Source organism: Oryctolagus cuniculus, chromosome 13, assembly GCF_964237555.1.
Source record: "Oryctolagus cuniculus chromosome 13, mOryCun1.1, whole genome shotgun sequence".
Classification (NCBI taxonomy): Eukaryota; Metazoa; Chordata; class Mammalia; order Lagomorpha; family Leporidae; genus Oryctolagus; species Oryctolagus cuniculus.
Window position 1 is genome coordinate 19,876,088 of NC_091444.1, and position 17,186 is coordinate 19,893,273.

The window sequence follows — 17,186 nt, forward strand, 5'->3', positions numbered from 1 at the left end:
CCAGCAGCCTCCCTTCCCAGGGACCGTCACTCGCCCCGATGTCCCCTGGCTCCGATCTGCGCCCTGGGCTAACACTTCCTAGGACCCCAGACCAGAAAACGAATGGCTGAGTAGAGAGGCCTGTGGCTCCCTAGAGGTGCCTCGGGGGCTCCCATCGATATAAAAATGTGAAAAATCATTTTAAAAAAATGGGAAAATACACAGAACAGAAAATCGAGTGCATCGGCCACATTTGAGTGGCAGGCGCCAGCACACTCCCACTGTGCACCCTGCAAAACCACAGCTCCACGTTCTAAACTCCCCTCGGCGTGGCAGCCACCGTCTACTCTACGCTGGGTAACCCAGATAAGTGGGATAATAGCGTCAGTCATCTGTCTGTGGCGGGCTTGTCCAGCACAAGCTCTCAGGGCTCTTCCATGTTGGAGCAAGTGCCCGCATTTCCTTCTGGTTAATGCTGGATATCATGCTGCGTAGATCTTCCATGTTCTTGCCTACCCATTTGAGAAACCGCTTTAAGTCTTTAAATGATCAGGAACACCTTCAGCAATCAACCAGCCGGCTTCCCTGCCCCGGCAGGTGGGCCCTTGTTGTCAAGGCTGCAGTCTGGCCAGCAGGGGGAGCTCGTGCTACGGAACGCAGTACCAGGCCAGTACAGCAGGTGCATCTTTATAGTCTAAAGGGGCCGCTGTGGCCCTGCCCAGAGCCCCACTCCTGCTTCCTCTCCAGAGTCACCGCGTGCTGGGTGGTGGGGATGGCTACCTGGGCAGGAGGGAAGAAGGAAACAGCAGCCGCAGCTTGTTGTGCAGCTCCTGGAACTCCTCAAACGTGCGCTGGATGTAGGAGGCCTCGTGGGCGTTCTCTCGCATCACCTTCACCACGTATATCTGCAAAGACCCAAACCTTGGAGGAAACCCAGCAGCCGCCCTGCACCCGGCGAAGGGGCAGGTGAGGGGGCACAGTGAGCGAACTTTCCGGAAGGAAGAGGGCAGAGCGTCTCCAGCACAGATGGAGACAATGGCCGCACACAGGCAGGAATCTGAGAGGTCGGGTTTGCCCCAGAGGGAACACCTGCAGCTCCACTGCCTGAGGCTGGGCAGGGGGGAGGCAGGCGGCCCGGGCAGGGGGGAGGCAGGCGGCCCGGGCTGGCTCAGTCAGCCCCACTGAGCAGGTGGGGAACAGCCAGGACCCTCAGAGCTGGGTCAGCGGGCAGCAGGAGGGTCAGGCGCGAGGAGACACTTACATAGCCCTTGTTGGGGTGGAAGACTTTCTCGTGGCGACAGAGAAAAACGTCACTGATGCGGCCAGAGCTCTTGATGGTGTGTGTTCGGGGGGCAAAGGAAAGGGTCAGGCGGTCATCCGAGCCCGTGAACTTCATCTGAGCCAGGTTATGGATGAAAAAATTGAGCTTTGTGGCCACACTGCCCAGGCTCGACTCAATCAACCTGTTGGTGCCGGAGGACGGGTCAAAAGGATGAAACGGGGACCCCGACTCCCGCTGTCGGAAGGCACGGTCCCTGGGTCCCGAGATCCCATCACTTCCCTGGGTGGGCCCTCACAGAGCGCACGCCTGGCACACACTTGGGTCACGGCAGCTGCTCCTGGGATCTCAGCTCCAAAGAGGAGGTGTATTAGAGCCGAGAAATTTACTTCTCCAAGCTCCCCAAAGAGTGCACAGTAAAACGGAAATGTCACCTAGAAGGACAAGACTGCAGGCCCGTGTCCTTGGGCTCACACCATGTGCCTTAGAACAAGGTCCCGTACAAGGAAAGTGACGCGGACTCCCGTGTTTGACAAGGGGGAGGGGCGTGACCCAGAGCACTGGGGACCACCATGGAACCCCTGTTCTGAGCTGCCCCAGAGACACAGCCTGTGCCCTGGTGAGAACGGGGTGAGAGCGATGCTATCGCCTAACACCCCTATGCAAAGGCTTGGCACAGATGCAGACAGGAGGCTGAGCCGTGAGAAGCAAGGTGATCTACCTGAGTCAGCAGCAAAGCCGGGGCGGCCGGCCAACGCTGCCGGGCGCAGGCTCCACCCCTGACTAAGCCTTTCCCGTTCCTCTCACCCTGCCCCTGCCAGCAGGGCGGCGCTGTTTCACACACTGTTACCTGGTGAAGAAGGTCGTGGCGTTGGCCTCCGTGTCCTGGGGCCTCAGGGCGTCATACACGTACTTGAGGTCCTCCAGGTCTGAGAGCTCAGGGATCCCACAGGACAACATCTGCAAGGAGAGGGAAGGGGGACGGAGGGTGCCTGTGACAACGGGCAATTCTTGCTGCTTCCCCCACGTAAAGCCGGCTTCTCCAGCCCTTCTGGAGGGTAGAAGGCAGGCGCTGCGGGCTGTGGCTGGCAGGCCACAGAATTCCAGGGCTGGGAGCCAGGGTCAGACACCTATGTGGACGCCACTGTCCCCAGGCAGGCAGGGTCCCTGCCTTCTTCTGGGGCGGCAGGTGTTCCACCGCAAGGGGGCCCCCAGAAGTCGTCTGGAGCAGGGCACGGGGGCGCCAGGGGCTGAGGCGAGAGGGGCGGGGCTCCTCACCAGGCCCAGCAGGTTGAGGAAGAGGTGGGTGTGCTTGCGGATGAGGTTGTAGGCTTGGCAGCAAAGATCCACAAAATCGTGGAAGCGGCTGGAAGGCTTGTCACCCCCGTTGATGACATACGCCATGTCCGAGGTGAAGACAAAGGGGGCACGGTCCCTGGGCCAAGGGGAACACAGAGGTCAAAGGTCAGCGTGGAGGACCAGGCCCAGCTGTGGCTGCGGCAGGGCGCGTCCTCCCTTCCGTCACCCGCGTGGCGCTGGACAGACGGGCGCTCTCTGACCTCCTCCTCCTCTTTTTTTTTTTTTTTTTTTTATTTATCTATCTATTTATTTATCTGAAAGAGCTACAGAGAGGGAGAGATCTTCCATCCGCTGGTTCACTCCCCAAATGGCTGTAACAGCCTGCTGGGCCAGGCCAAAGCTGGGAGCCAGGAGCTTCTCCTGGGTCCCCCACGTGGGTGTGAGGGCCCATCTTCCTCTGCCCTTGCAGGTGCATTAGCAGGGAGCTGGATAGGAAGTGGAGCAGCTGGGACTCGAACCGGGGCCCACATGACCTTTTCCTCTTCTTTGCTCTGCCACCTTGAATCCTAACAGGTCCCAGGAGACGGACATCCCGCATCCAGCGCTGGCTGCTCACCGGAGAGCCTGCAACCACTGTTCTGGAGAGCTCAGCAGGTCCCTGTTGCTGCAGCTGGGGCTCACTTCCCTGCTCAGACCCCAGCGAGGAGGGCAGCAGCTGGCCCCACTGTCCCCACCTCGGCCCAGGGACCACGCTCCGAAGCCCAGCCCCGGCTTGTGTCCCAGCGCTCGCCTGCCTCTGCGGACCTCCACGCCGCTTACCGCTTGATGTTGCCGAACATCTGGGCGTGGCCCAGGAAGCGGCCGAAGTCGATGTGGAACATGTGGCCCGTGGTCTTCAGCATGATGTTGTCGTTGTGTCGGTCACAGATGCCCAGGACGTAGGTGGCCACGCAGCAGCCGGCACAGGAGTAGATGAAGTTCTCCACGGCCTGGGAGGAGTGAGGGCGGACCGGCACGGACACTTAAGCCTGCGTGGAGGGATTGTGGGAGCCACAGCCAGCCCCTCTCGGCCAGGCCCAGCCCCTCTCGGCCAGGCCCAGCACCACCTCACATCTGCCTGGTCATCCTTTACCACACACTACGGATAAGCGTGCGTGTGCACGTGAGCATTCCCTGAGCAGCTCGTGGAAAGTGGAAGGAGCAGAGTGAGCTTCTTATGGTGAGAATATTTTTGAAATCCATGCATTGGAACGGGTCTTCCAAAAGTTCATTAAAAATTTTCACGGGGATTTTAAATATTTTTGTACCAATATAAACTTTTAAAAAAATACAATAAAAAGGATTTAGTTATCTATTTACTTGAAAGGCAGAGTGACAGAGAGACAGAAGGAAGGAGAGGGAGAGAGAGAGAGATCTTCCACCTGCTGGGTCACTCCTCAGATGACTGTGATGGCTGGAGCTGGGCTGGAAGGAAGCCAGGAGCCAGGAACCCGACCACTGGAGCCATCAGCGCTGCCTCCAGGGTCTGCATTAGCAGGAAGCTGGAGCCAGGAGCTGGAGTTGGGGATCAAACTCAACCACTCTGATACGGGACGCAGACCTTTAAACAGGCGTCCTAACTACCAGGTCCACCCTGAATGTATCCTTTTTTTTTTCCTTTTGACAGGCAGAGTGGACAGTGAGAGAGAGAGACAGAAAGAAAGGTCTTCCTTTACCGTTGGTTCACCCTCCAATGGCCGCTGCGGCCAGTGCAATGCGGCCAGCGCACTGCGCTGATCCGAAGCCAGGGGCCAGGTGCTTCTCCTGGTCTCCCATGGGGTGCAGGGCCCAAGCACTTGGGCCATCCTCCACTGCACTCCCTGGCCACAGCAGAGAGCTGGCCTGGAAGAGGGGCAACCGGGACAGAATCCGGCGCCCCGACCGGGACTAGAACCCGGTGTGCCGGCGCCGCAGGCGGAGGATTAGCCTATTGAGCCACGGCGCTGGCCTGAATGTATCCTTAACTCCCTTTTCCACAAACATTTTGAAAGACCCTTATAAAACTGTCTCGCTGGGGCCGGCGCTATGGAGTAGCAGGTAATGCCACAGCCTGTGAGCCTGGCATGCCATATGGGAGCTGGTTCAAGTCCCAGCTGCTCCACTTCCAATCCCGCTCCCTGCTAATGGGCCTGGGCCCAGCCCTGGCTGTTGCAGCCATTTGGGGAACAAACCAGCAGATGAAAGATCTCTCTCTCCTTTTCTCTCTGTAACTCTGCCTTTCAAATAAATAAATCTAAAATAAAAAAAAAATCTCCCCTGTCTCCCGGAGTAGAAGATGGGAGGTTGTATGAGCAGCCCCACCACTCCTGGGGAATGCTGCCTTTGCCCGCGGCTCTCCCTCTGCCAGGGAGGTTGGCTGGGGAGACCACGGGCTGCTTGAAGAGCCCAGAGCTGCCCTGTCCGCACTGGGGAGACCTTCACAGACAGGAAGTCACCGGGACACCTGCCCAGAGGCAGGCGCGTGCCGGGTCCCTTCCCCACCCTGCTCAGTTCCGCCATCCGGGGCTGTTGGTCACAGCTAGGTGTCGATCTAATTAAAGTCTCTGCACCTCAGGAAGAGCTGAGGCGGTGCTGACATCTGCACATCTGACACCCCAGCCGCCACAGCCACAGCGTGCTAGGGAGATTTCGCATTCGGAGTCTTTAGTCTGGCTGACATCTGCCCCAGGACGTGAGAACACACGGAGTCAGCAGAGGCACATCTTTCACCTTCTTAATTCTCTCTGAGGAGCTGCTGTTGGGTGCATGGAATAAGACCCCGCTTAGGACACCTGCTCTGAGTATCCGCGTACCCGGGTTTGAGTCTTGGCTCCACTCCAGGCTCCCTGATGATCTACACACCTTCTGTTTTGTTCTGTTTTGATTTAAAGAACACTCCCTTCAAAGCCTCCTGCTGAGAAGGCTCAGGCATCAAAGAGGAGGGTGGGCATCTCTCCACTCCAGGGATCTCACTGCTGGGATGCAGGGTAGGTGGCCCAGAGCAAAATCCTTCTCTCCCTTTCTTCCCGGAGTCCTGGTAAGAAAGTGCCGCACCCTGCGGGCAGGGAGGCTGCAGGAGCCAGCAGCTCTCTGGGAACGACTGAGAGGAAGCCTCTGCTGGAGTCAGCCTCCCTCTGCGCGTTCTCCCTGCACACACTTCCATCACTTCACTAACATTTTTTTTTTCTATTTATTAGAGAGAGAGAGAGAGAGAGAGAGAGAGAGGAAGCACTGGCTCTCACCTACTGGTTCACTCCCCAAAGAACTGCAGTGGTCTCAGCTGAGCTGAGGCCAGGAGCTAGGAACTCAAATAGGTCTCCCACATGGGTGGCAGGAACTCAATTATTTGAGCCATCCCTGCTGCCTCCCAGGGTCTGCCTTAGCAGGAAGCTGGAACCAGGAGCCAGGCATTGAACCCAGGCATTGAACTCTGATACGTTATATTATAACGTATGTCAGATGTTATACTATGTCATATTATATAGTACACATTATATAATATTATATTATATTATATTATAACATATATATGTTATATATTGAAAGTATCTTAGCCCCTAGGCCAGACACCTATGCCCATCACTTTTATTATGATTCTATTACATCGGCAAGGACTAATCATAATTCTAGCACCTAGCACAGTACCTCATTAAGGGGGGTGTTTTTATTCCATTGATTTGAAATGCAGAGCTGGCCTGGGCCAGGCTGAAGCCAAGAGCCAGGAACTGCACCCACGGACCCAAGTGCCGCCTCCCAGGCTCCTTAGCAGGAGGCTGGATTGGAAGCAGAGGCAGGACTCAATCCCAGACACTCCAATGGGGAGTGCGCTCCCAGAGGTGGCTTAACCACCGCGCTGCTGGAAAAGCACCTTAGAAGGAACAGCGGAGGGGCGGGAAAGAGTGACTGTGACTGCTCTCCAGTGGCAGGGGACCCTGAAGAGGACGGGTGGGCTCTGAGGGGTGGGAAGAGGAAGAAACAGCTTTCAGGGCAAAGGGGGTGCTGTCTTCTACAGGTAGGGAGGGAAAGCAAGCGGCCCCCCGCGTGGAGCAGAACTCGGGGGTGCAGGAGTGGAGACAGCAGGGGTCGGCGGGGCTGGGCGCAAGGCTGTGAAGGTCGCACTTGCCTGCTGCGACACAGGGAGCCCCTGCAGACTGGGATCTAAGGAGCATCGCATTGCTTTGCACTTGGGGAACAAGAGTTGAAAATGCCTGAAGTTGAAAATGTAGCCCGCACGTGCCTCCCACTGGACATCAGAGCTCAGCCTGGCCTACTGACACGTGTCAGCACACTCACACACGGCTGGGCAAAACCACTGAGCACAAAGCCCAGTTTACAGCTAAGTCCCAAACATCTCCAGTGACTGATGGAAGACACGGGATACGGAAACACGAAACACAGCGAGCACAGAGTACCTGCTGTTCCCACTTGTGATGGCGGGGCCGGCTGGGGGGTGCCCAGCACCAGGGGGATATCCCGCCACACATCGCTGGCCCAGAGGAGAGACCCAAATTCAAAACTCAAAGTAGAGTTGCCACTGAGCATGCACGGCTTTTGCAGCACGGTGAGGCTGAGAAATCTTGAACCATCCTAATTTGGAGACCATCTGTACCGAGGCTGAGGTGTGGGGCAAAGGCAAGGGTGGGGGAGACCAGCCAGCAGGTGGCTCCGGAGTCCAAAGCTTGGGGGAGGGAAGAAGGAGGGGGGAAAGGGATTTGGAAGTCATCAGCCTGCGGGTGTGGCTGAAGCAGCAGGGGAGGAGGGGCCGCGCAGGAGGAGGGTGGGGGGCCCAGTGGGCCAGGAAGGGAACCCCGGGGAGAGGGGGCACAGACGCAAGGGGCCATTAAGGTCATCTAATTACACATTCACCCAGACAGCTTTCTGCTCATAAGCTGGCTGCCTCCGCAGGTCTTCCCCCAGGAATACAATGCATTGATCAAGGTCAGTTAGTATTAGCAGCCTCTTGAAATTAAGTTCATGTAAATTAGCATCACGGCGCACAGCAGTCTCGCGTGAGCCTGATTATTGCACCTGTTCCCAAGGAACCCAGGCACCGGAGTCAGGAAGCCGTGGGCCGGCCACAGGCACAGCAGGACCCCCAGGCCTGCCCCCCTCCCCCGGTAAGGCTGCTTTACCCTAACGCAGTCAGGAGCCAGCGGCCCTCCGGCAGCCTCTGCCTCCCCGCTAACCCCAGTCCCGGCACCCAGCCATAGCTTTACCACAAGTAGCTCTGTGACTTAGAGCGAGTGAGTGAATCTTGCTTCACACGGATGCAAAGAAACTCACATGCTGTCTAAAGCGTGTTCCTCCCCGCGCCTGTCCCGTGAAATACCATCAAACCCCTCTGAGAGTTCGAGGCGAGGGCGGCGTCAACCAAGCCCCACCACCGGGACACCAGCTGGCTGGGGGGAGGGGGGGGCCTGCAGGAAGCGGCCCCCAGCCACTGACTGGCACGGGACTCTCCAGGTCAGCTTCCAGCAGCCCCTGGGCCCAACCCTGGAAAGCTGGAGGCACAGCTGCGCCCTCTGGCGTGTGCCGGCAGCAGAGCCAGGTGCCCAGGCAGGGCACCCCGTGGCCCGCCCCGCCCTCCGAGCCCCTCCGTCCATCCTACCTTCTCGTACTCGTCCTCCCCGGGGTTGTGCTTCTGCAGCCAGTCGGCCAGGGGCCGGTCCTTGAAGGAGCCGGTCACCCCGTGCTCCACCTGGATCTTCCGCAGGGTCTCGGCGTTGGGGATCATCTCCACCATCCCTGGGAGCAGGCACCAGGTCAGGCTCCGGAGCAGAGGCAAGGGGGACTGCAGGGCTGGGCTGGGGGCTCCCTAGAGGCGAAGGCCGGGGGCACTGGACAGAGTCTGATGACAATGGGGGAAGGGGCAGGGTGGGGCAGCCAGGCCCACACCCCCTCCTCCAGGCTGGCTCTGGTCTCCCCAATTCACAGCCGCTGCTCCTTTCCTGTTGCCAGCTTGGATCAGGGGCATTTTCAAATGTATACAAGAATCAGAAGGGTGGTTCCACGGATTCTGGGGTGCCCATCACCCAGCTTCAAAACGGAGCCACCTTGTGCTAATGTCACTCCCCACAGCCCTGGCTGGAGGACTTTAAAGCAAATCCCAGACATGTTGCCTCCCCACTGGGCATTTCAAGTGTAATTAACAAGGACATAACCACCACGCCATTGTCTCATCCAAAAAAAAAAAAATCAATCATTCCTTAAACCAGTCTGACCCACACTACATCCCAGTTCCCCGCGGCCATCTCAAAAACAGTTCTTTACAGAGGGTTTGTCTGAATCAGGTTCCACAGCCTACACTCCCCCCGCCCTCCCCCCCGCCCCGGGCCCGGCTCCCGGCTGACCTCTGCCCCGGCCAGTGGAGAAGCAGCGGAAGATGACCATGCGCATGTCCAGCCCCTCCTGCACCCAGATCTTGCTCATGATGCGGATCATCTGCAGGGTGAGCATGTCCTGGCGGAGGTCGTCCCCGCACTGCGAGGAGGGAGAGCGTGACCAGACCCCATCCCCCGCACCCGCCACCTCCCACCTGCCCCCAGCTACGGGGACAGGAGGGTCAGAGCCAGGGGCGGGTCGCCCTGGCTTTACACACTGCCCTGCGCTTCCCTCCATCTCTCTCCCACATGTGGCCCCCCGACTCTCAGGCCTTGCAGAAAACTGTGTGCACCCCGGCTTCGGCACATCTGCACAGCACAGGTACAGGCTGCCACGGCGTCGGGTCGCCCCACTCCATGGCGTGCTCTGAGACCAGCACGTCTCAGAACCGTGGAGGTACCAGATAGGAGGGAACTTAGGGCTCGCCAGCCCACCCAACACCAGGTATGCCTTTTGGGTTTTTGTTTGTTTGTTTATTTACTTACTTGAAAGGCAGAGTGACAGACTGAGAGAGACAGAGAGAATCTTCCTTCTGCTGATTCACTCCCCAAATACCCGCAACAGCCACGGCTGAGCCAGACTGCAGCCCAAGCACTTGAGCCATCACCTGCTGCCTCCCGGAATGCATTAGCAGGAAGCTGGACTAGAAGAAGAGGGGCTGGGACTTGAGATGGGATGCAGGCAGCCCAAGCAGTGACTTAGCCCACTGCATCAGAATGCCACCCATCTAACTTCCTCCTCCGTGCCCCTGCCGCATGGTCTCTCAGTCTCCACTTGAATACCCCGGGAGACAAGCAGGTCACTACCTCACCCACTGCACTGCTGGGTGGCTCCTAGAAAGCACTTCAGGGGTCAGGAGTGGTGGTGCAGTGGGTTGAGCTGCCGCCTGTGACGTCAGCATCTTGTAGGACCAGCGCCCTGCTAATGGCTTGGGGAAGCAGCAAAAGATGGCCAAGCGCTTGGGCCCCTGCTGGCCACGTGGGAGACCCGGATGGAGCTCCTGACTCCTGGCTTTGACCACTGCAGCCATTTTCCCCGGCCACTACGGCCATTTGGGGAGTGAACCAGAGTTGGAAGATTCTCTCTCTCTCTCTCTCTCTCTCTTTGCCTTTCAAATAAATAATAAATCTTTAAACCAAGAGACAGCACTTCTGCACCCCGGGCTGTCAGCTGCTCCCCTAATACACCGTGCTCGGCGTTCTGGAGCCACGCAGAGTTAGGGACCCCCCTCTCCTCCGCTGAGAGGCAGCCTGAAATGGCGGCACCAGAGCTGCCCTGGGCTCCTCTCCCCCTCCCCTCGTGCCCCCAGGCCCGGGCTCACCTTGAAGATGACACGGATGTTCTCACCCAGCGGATCCACATTCTGGAAGGAGAGCTTGAGGGGGACCGCGTTGGAGTTGAAGTAGGAGCAGTCCTGCCGGGCAGAGCGTGTCCTGCCGGGGTCAGCACGGCCATGCCCGGGGCCGGATGCAGCCGAGACCCCGCCCCCGGGTCTCCCCACTCTCCCAGGACCCCAGATCCCTCCCCTGCCCTCTTCCAGCCACCATCTGTTTGTTAAGACTTCAGCTCTGGCCTCGGAGCTCCCATCCCACTTGGAGCTCACTGTGCCCACGACACATGGCCCCCTAAACCTCAGCTTGCCCCTCTGTAAAATGGGGTGACAATAGTACCGACTTCATAAGAGTTGTGAAGATGAAACGCAAAGGCCCACGTGGAGCGCTTAGAACCGTGGTGGGCAGAGTCTTGGTAAACGAGCGATGACCGTGCCACCATCCCCGGCATCATCAGGGAGCGACGTGCCCAGCCAGGCCCTCCACCCTGCTCGGCTCGGGGGAAGTCCGTGCACGCCCTTCTGCCTCTCGTCTCTCCACAGCTGGCTCAGTGGGGACCATGCCTGCCCAGCCCTGCCCCCTCGGAGGGCCCAGGTGCACCCGCCACTCACTCTGGGCACGATTCCCTTCACCAGCAGACTGGGGCTGAGCGGCAGGCGGCACGAGCCATTGAGGGCGAAGAACTGCCTCACCTCCTCCAGGCCGGTGCGGAGGATCCCCTGAGAGGGCGGGGGAGGGACAGCAGGGTGACCAGGCTTCCTGGGGAGGCGGGTCTCAGTCGTGGTTGCTAGGGAACCACCTCCAGGAGGCCCTGAAGTGGGAGAACCCCCCACACACACACACACCGGTGTCCTGATGGGACAGGGGAAGCTGGCCACACAACGGGCAGGGCAGGCTGTGTCTCCAGGGGTGAGTGTGGCTCAGCCTTGTGCCAAGGAAAGCCATCACCCGGGACTAAAATGTAACATTTCCCAGCTTTGGAAGATAAGCAAGTAGGCCCGTGTTGGCCTCATAAGGGCTCTGTGCCCACAGACGAAGGGGTCTCCTCTGGGTAGCAGGGCTTACAGCTCAGTGACCAAAACATAACTGGACTTCAACTCTCACTTGCCCCTCTGCGGGCTGTTCTTGAGCAGTGTACAACTTAAACAACCGAGCTGCGGTCTGCCTGTGACGGAGTCGCCTCCTCCAGGGCTCCCCCCGCCAGGCTCGCTCACCTGCCGTGCGGACGGGGCGGTCTCCCGTATGTTCTGGGCCAGTTTAGCCAGGGTGTTGACGAGCCAGCACTGGCGGTTGAACTCCTCGCGTAGCCCCTTGCCGCAGCAGCACAGCAAGGCTGCCAGCAGGTACTGGTACCGGATGCTGAACTGGGAGTCCTTGAGGCCGTCTTTCAGCAACCTGGCAGGCAGGGGGCGTGGGGTCACCACTCCTCCCAGATGCCAGGAGCGCAGGGCCACCGCCCGCTCCAACTCCCGGAAAACCCACCCCAAACTTGGGAGCAGAAATTCCTCTTTAAGCACAGCCCCTACACAGGCTGTCCCAGGCGGTGCCTTCTTTCTTTACTTTTATTTAAAATAATTTATTTAATAGGCAGAGACAGACACAATCATAAAGAGAGAGCTTCCACCTGCTAGTTCACCCCCCGCCCCCAAATGCCTGCATCAGCAAGGGGGCTGAAGCCAGGAGCCAGGAATTCAATCCGGGTCCCCAGCGTGGGTAGCAAGGACCCCACGACTGGGGCCATCGCCTGCTGTCTCTGCGGGAAGCTGGATTTGGGGGCGGGGCATTCCAATAAGGGACGCAGGCATCTTAACCAGGGTCTGAACACCAGACCAAGGCCCCCACCCACCTTTTCCAGCAGTGCTCAAAGCCCTCTATGTCTCCTCTCTGCTCCACATCTCTGCCACGTGCAGGCGGCAGGGAGGGACAGGGACGGCCCGCCCCATGTTCCCGGGGTGCACTGAGACCCCAAGGAAAAGATGCGCCTCCACGGCCACAGGGAAAGGCGGCTGGGACAACCCGGCCACTCGCCCGGCATGCCAAGGGGCACGCGCAGCTTTACCAGAAGAAGTAGTGAGTGACTCGCAAGTCCGACACGGCCCGTTTCAGCAGGAAGCGCACCAAGGGGCTGTCCAGGTAGCACTCGTACTTCAGGGCCTGGCCGGGGCAGAGGGAGAGGTGGCGTGAGGCTCTACTGGTCCCGCAGGGCACCCTGGGTTCTCAGAGGTACTGGGCCGTGGGGCGGGGCAGCAGGTGCGGAGGGCGGGGCAGCAGGTGCAGAGGGCCAGCCCACCCACCTGCACCAGCTGGGGCAAGTAGTCCAGCAGCTCGGCATCAGCGAGCGAGCCGATCCACTGCACGGCCATGCGTCGTACCTCCTGGTCGGGAAAACTGCAAAACAGGAGCCAGTGCCCTGACGCCCGGCCTGCAGGCTCTGAGGCCAGCAGGGAGCTAGACCCCTACACAGTGGGCTGCAGGGGCCCCCAGAGCCTGCCAAAGCCAGCAGAGGAGTCGGCACCCTCTCTGGATGGCACCCCCACCCCCTGCCACATCAGTCTACCCCAGGCCAGGGAAGAGCAGCAGAGGGCCACGCCCTCGTCTGGGGGACATCCTTGGGTGCAGGGTTTTTATGGAAGCCCATACTACTCCCCCACCTGCCTGGCAGAATCAGTGTAGCGGCACCACGGCTGCTTCAAAAGTTCTGATTACAGAGAGGCAAGGAACTAAGCCAGGAATCCTGGTCCCATCGAGGAAAGGCAGCCTAGGGGGCCAAGCCTGGGGCCTGTGTCCCCGTGAACCCTTCGGGGGAAGAGGGAAGAGAGCACTCTTCCAACAGAACCAAATGACAGGGGTTTGGCCTTCACAGGTTTATGCATCTGTCAAAACTCTTCCTCCAAAAGGAAAAAAAAAAATGAAATACTGAGGTCCAGTAAGGAGGTGAGGGCTTTCTGCAATGTATTTCAAGATGCATAAAAAGATGGGTTGATGGATGGGCAGAGGGACAATCACGTGACACAGCAAGCCAGGCCATGGAGAGCATCGTGTGCAGCAGGTTAAGCCGACACTTGCAACAAGGGTGGGCGGCATCCCAGATGGGAGTGCTGGCCCAAGTCCCAGCTGCTCCACTTCCAATCCAGCTCCCTGCTGCTGCGCCTGGGAAGGCAGCAGAGGGCAGCCCCAAAGCTTGGGTTCCTGCCCCTACGTAGGAAACCTGGATGGAGTCCCTGACTTCTGGCTCCTGACTCCAGCTGGTTCTGTTTTTCAATTTTATAACAACACTGGGAGGGAGGGGGCGGGGAAGGGGAAGGGCAGACACAGAGAAAGCAAAAAGGCAAAAGAGAAAAGTCCAGGATATGCACGCCCCCTCCACACTCCCCCCCCCCCCCCGCCCAACCGTGGGGCTGGCTGGGGCCAGGATGGGCAGTGCCAGGAACCAGGCGGGAAAGGTGGGTGCTGGAACTCACGTGGCGTGCAGGAGCCCCAGGGCATCCTGGTGGTTCATGGGCGTCCACTGCTTCAGGAGGGCATAGACGTCCGGCAGGCAGGCCCACTCCCAGCTGGGGGCGCTGGCGAGCACCAGGGGGAGGGAGCTCACCTCCGAGTGGCAGTAATAGCGCTTCTCCCACAGGCGCTTCCTGTCGGCCTCCGTGAGCCTGCGGGGCGGGGTGGGTGGGGCGAGAGGGCAAAGTCGCCCCAACTCCGCTGCAGGCCCCGCCCCAGTCGCACCCACCACCTACTCTTTCGGAATGCCTGGGGAAGCCAGGTGATTCCTGGGCGGAGCCAGGCTTGGGAAGAGGGGCCAAAACCTCGGATTCCATCCGAGGATGCTCAGAACCTGTGGGCCTGGGGCACCCCCTCGGCTGCTCCTTCAGGGGATGCCCTTGGGGCACCAGGCCCACGTGGAACCACCAGGGGGCAGTGGTCCCCGCAGGGTCTGGGCTGCTGAGCGCCTCCAGTGGCCACCTGTCAGGTTGGTTTTTTTCAACCTTTATTGCACACTCAGTAACTCACAACTTCACCTTCCAGGACTACAGACACAACATGAGCAGAAACACTAAAACAGAACAGTAACCTGGGTGAGAGAAAAGAAGGCACCGAGGGTCTGGGAAGGCTCAGAGGCTTGAAAATGTGGTCAAGCTAGGCATCGATGCTGTGGCATAGTGGGAGAGATGCTGCCTGTGACCCCCGCATCCCATATGGGCGCCAGTTCGAGTCCCAGCTGCTCCACTTCCAATCCAGCTCCCTGCTAATGCACCTGGGAAAGCAGCAGAAGGTGGCCCAAGTGCTTGGGCCCCTGCAACCACATGGGAGACACAGATGAAGCTCCTGGCTCCTGGCTTCGGTCTGGTCCAGCTCTGGCTGTTGCAGTAATTTGGGGAGTGAGCCAGCACATGGAAGATCCCCCCCCTCTCTCTTTCAAATAAATATTTAAAATAAATATTTTTAAAAAAGAAAATATGATCAAACTAATAATTTTTTTAAAAAATTATTCATCTGAAAGAACTACAGAGAGAGAGGAAGAGACACTGAGAAAGCTGACTGGATCAGGCCAAAGCCAGGAGCTTCTTCCAGGTTCTCCACGTGGGGTGCAGGGGCCCAAGTACCTGGGCCACCAGCAGAGGGCTGGAGCGGAAGTGGAGCAGCCGGGCCACAAACCGGTTCCCACACGGGATGCTGGCTTCGCACGTGGTGGCTTCACCCGCCATGCCACAGTGCCAGCCCCAAACCAATCTCTTGTTTCATGTAATAACCATACCCTTCGGTCATCATGCCTCCAGTTCTCCTTTTATGTGTGCCTCTGTTTCTGTTTTTGTCACTGCATATCTGCACCTCTCAACACCCCTGCTATAAGAGCTCGCTCCTGTGCTTTCTGGGAGAGCTTTTTAGCAATTTTCAAGTGCGGAAGTGCAGCTGGCAGCTGTGTAGGCCCTGAGCTCATCGGCCTGGCCTAGGATCAGGTGTCTGATGGGACGAGGGAGGAGCTGATGAAGCGAGGGGTCAGCAGAGAAGAGGGGGCAGAAATTTAGCAGTCGCTGGGCTCCCCCCGGGGTGGGACGGGAGGGAGGGAGAGGAACGCAGCTGCAGGTGTTTTCCCCCACCCACACCCAGCAGGTGCACGGGGCTCTGCAGGGGCCAGCAAGGTGGACGCTGAATTTAGAGTGCAGGCTGCGCAGGGGCCTCAACCACACCCGCCCATGCGGCTCTCCCATCTCAGCCCTCCTTCTCCAGTCCTGATGGAAGCAGCAGCCCGGAGGATGAGATCAGCCCTGGCTCACGCGAGAGCCGCCAGCTGGCCTTGACACCTGATCCTTTTTCGGAAAGTGACGGGGACAGAAATATGCCAAGCCTGTAGGCGTGGAAGGGGCAGGATGTGGGGGCAGGGAGGTGAGGATGGCCAATGCAAGCCGTCGATGGCACATCTGGGGTGTGGGTCACAGCTCAGGTCCTCTGAGGTGGCTGTGCCTGGCTCAGGCCCCCCAGTGGGGGAAGGCGCATTCCCGGGTCTAATTTCCGGACCTGACCTCTCTACTTGTCCTACTGTCAGCTCACTGAGAAAGGCCTGGGGCCGCACCGCTTCCTGCCTAGGTGGTGATGCCCCCCCCAGTACCCCAACTCGCACAGCAGGACAGGGGCCAGGGCCTGGCAGGTGGAGGTCAGAAGGACCGACGCAGACTCCCGGGGCCTCACCAGTACAGGGACTCCTTGCGCATGATGTCCTGGAGCTTCCGCTGGTCTTCCTCCCGGAGGCTCCCAAACTCATAGCGGGGGCTGAACTCGTCTCCAGGGGGGCTGGTGAACTTGATGTCAAAGGCCGAGGTGGGGAAGTCAATCTGGGGGCGGGGGATGAGAGAGGGGAGAGAAGAGACGGCATGAACGGGGCCCCCACTGGCTGGCTGCCCACTTTCCCGCCTTGCTCCCACCTCCCTTCCCCTCTGGCTCTGCATAAAACACATGACCCAGGTGGACTCGGGGAGCCCCAAACTCCCTTCCAGCAGGAACTGGGAAGGAAGCAAAAGAGGGGAAAAGAACCAGGGAGGAAGTGGCTGGGTTGAGACAGAGCCAGGGGAAGGGATGGGCCCCAGCCCAGAACCAGTGAGCAGCGGGGAGGAGGCAGGACCATGAGCTGGGTAAGGGCCCTACCAACCCTAGGGCCTGGGACACCAGATGTCCACCTGGCTACAGTGGGTTCAGAGCTCAGTGAGCCTCTTCTCCAAGGGTGTCCTACTTTCCCTCCTTCTGGAATTGCTGGTTGAACCCTAGCTCATGCCGGGCATTGTTCTAGGCCCTGGGCACAGGGCAGTGAGGGAGACAGACAAGGCTCCTGCCTTGGAGCAGCCGTTTGACCTAAGAGTTAGGAGGGTGCTCGGGACACCTGCACCCCCCTCGCAGTGCCTGTGCGAGTCCAGCTTCATGGCTAACGTGCACCCTGGGAGGCAGCTCAAGCAGTTGGGTTCTCAGCTCCCGGATCTGGCCTGGCCCGTTCCTAACCTTTGTGGGCATTTGAGTAGTGAGCCAGCAGACAGAAACTCTCTCTTTGGCCGTCTCTTAAATAAACTAACTAAATAAAATGAAAAACAGAAACCCGCCTCAGGCAGCTTTCATTTGATGCCATTTCGATTTCATTAAGGACTCTGATACTCCATGCTCTGTAGCAAAGACTCTCAGGACCACAGAAAGGGGAACCAGGAAGCAGGACCTGGACCTTGGACCTGGCCAGCTCTTCCTCCTCCCCTAGGACAATGGGTCCACCCTACAAAGCGCAGAGTGACTGGCCAGGGGGAGGGGGCAGCTGAGCCTTGATCACAAGGGTGAGGGGTCAATACAAGGGACTCCCCAGGATGGGGCAGGCCTCAGACCCTACATGCGGACTCCTTGAAACCAAAGGGAACCTGCAGGAGTTG

General features: G+C 58.9%; 1 protein-coding gene and 1 long non-coding RNA gene across 4 annotated transcripts in view; one reads left to right on the top strand and one right to left on the bottom strand.

Moving 5' to 3' along the window:
* PIK3C2B (phosphatidylinositol-4-phosphate 3-kinase catalytic subunit type 2 beta) overlaps window positions 1-17,186 on the bottom strand; it is a 62,008-nt gene that overhangs the window by 3,794 nt on the left and 41,028 nt on the right. For all 3 annotated transcript variants that reach the window (XM_051821194.2, XM_002717574.5, XM_051821195.2), the window contains 14 exons: window positions 15,973-16,115; window positions 13,749-13,937; window positions 12,582-12,675; window positions 12,347-12,441; window positions 11,502-11,682; window positions 10,899-11,006; window positions 10,278-10,370; window positions 8,926-9,055; window positions 8,184-8,320; window positions 3,377-3,546; window positions 2,537-2,693; window positions 2,109-2,218; window positions 1,241-1,442; window positions 760-884 (listed from right to left, as the gene is read on the bottom strand). In XM_051821194.2, coding sequence (XP_051677154.2) covers window positions 760-884; window positions 1,241-1,442; window positions 2,109-2,218; window positions 2,537-2,693; window positions 3,377-3,546; window positions 8,184-8,320; window positions 8,926-9,055; window positions 10,278-10,370; window positions 10,899-11,006; window positions 11,502-11,682; window positions 12,347-12,441; window positions 12,582-12,675; window positions 13,749-13,937; window positions 15,973-16,115 — 1,934 coding nt within the window. The remainder of the gene's footprint in view (window positions 1-759; window positions 885-1,240; window positions 1,443-2,108; window positions 2,219-2,536; window positions 2,694-3,376; window positions 3,547-8,183; window positions 8,321-8,925; window positions 9,056-10,277; window positions 10,371-10,898; window positions 11,007-11,501; window positions 11,683-12,346; window positions 12,442-12,581; window positions 12,676-13,748; window positions 13,938-15,972; window positions 16,116-17,186) is intronic.
* LOC138844926 (uncharacterized) lies at window positions 807-3,299 on the top strand. The gene is made up of 2 exons (XR_011381356.1): window positions 807-945; window positions 3,131-3,299. It is a non-coding gene; the product is annotated as an uncharacterized lncRNA (long non-coding RNA).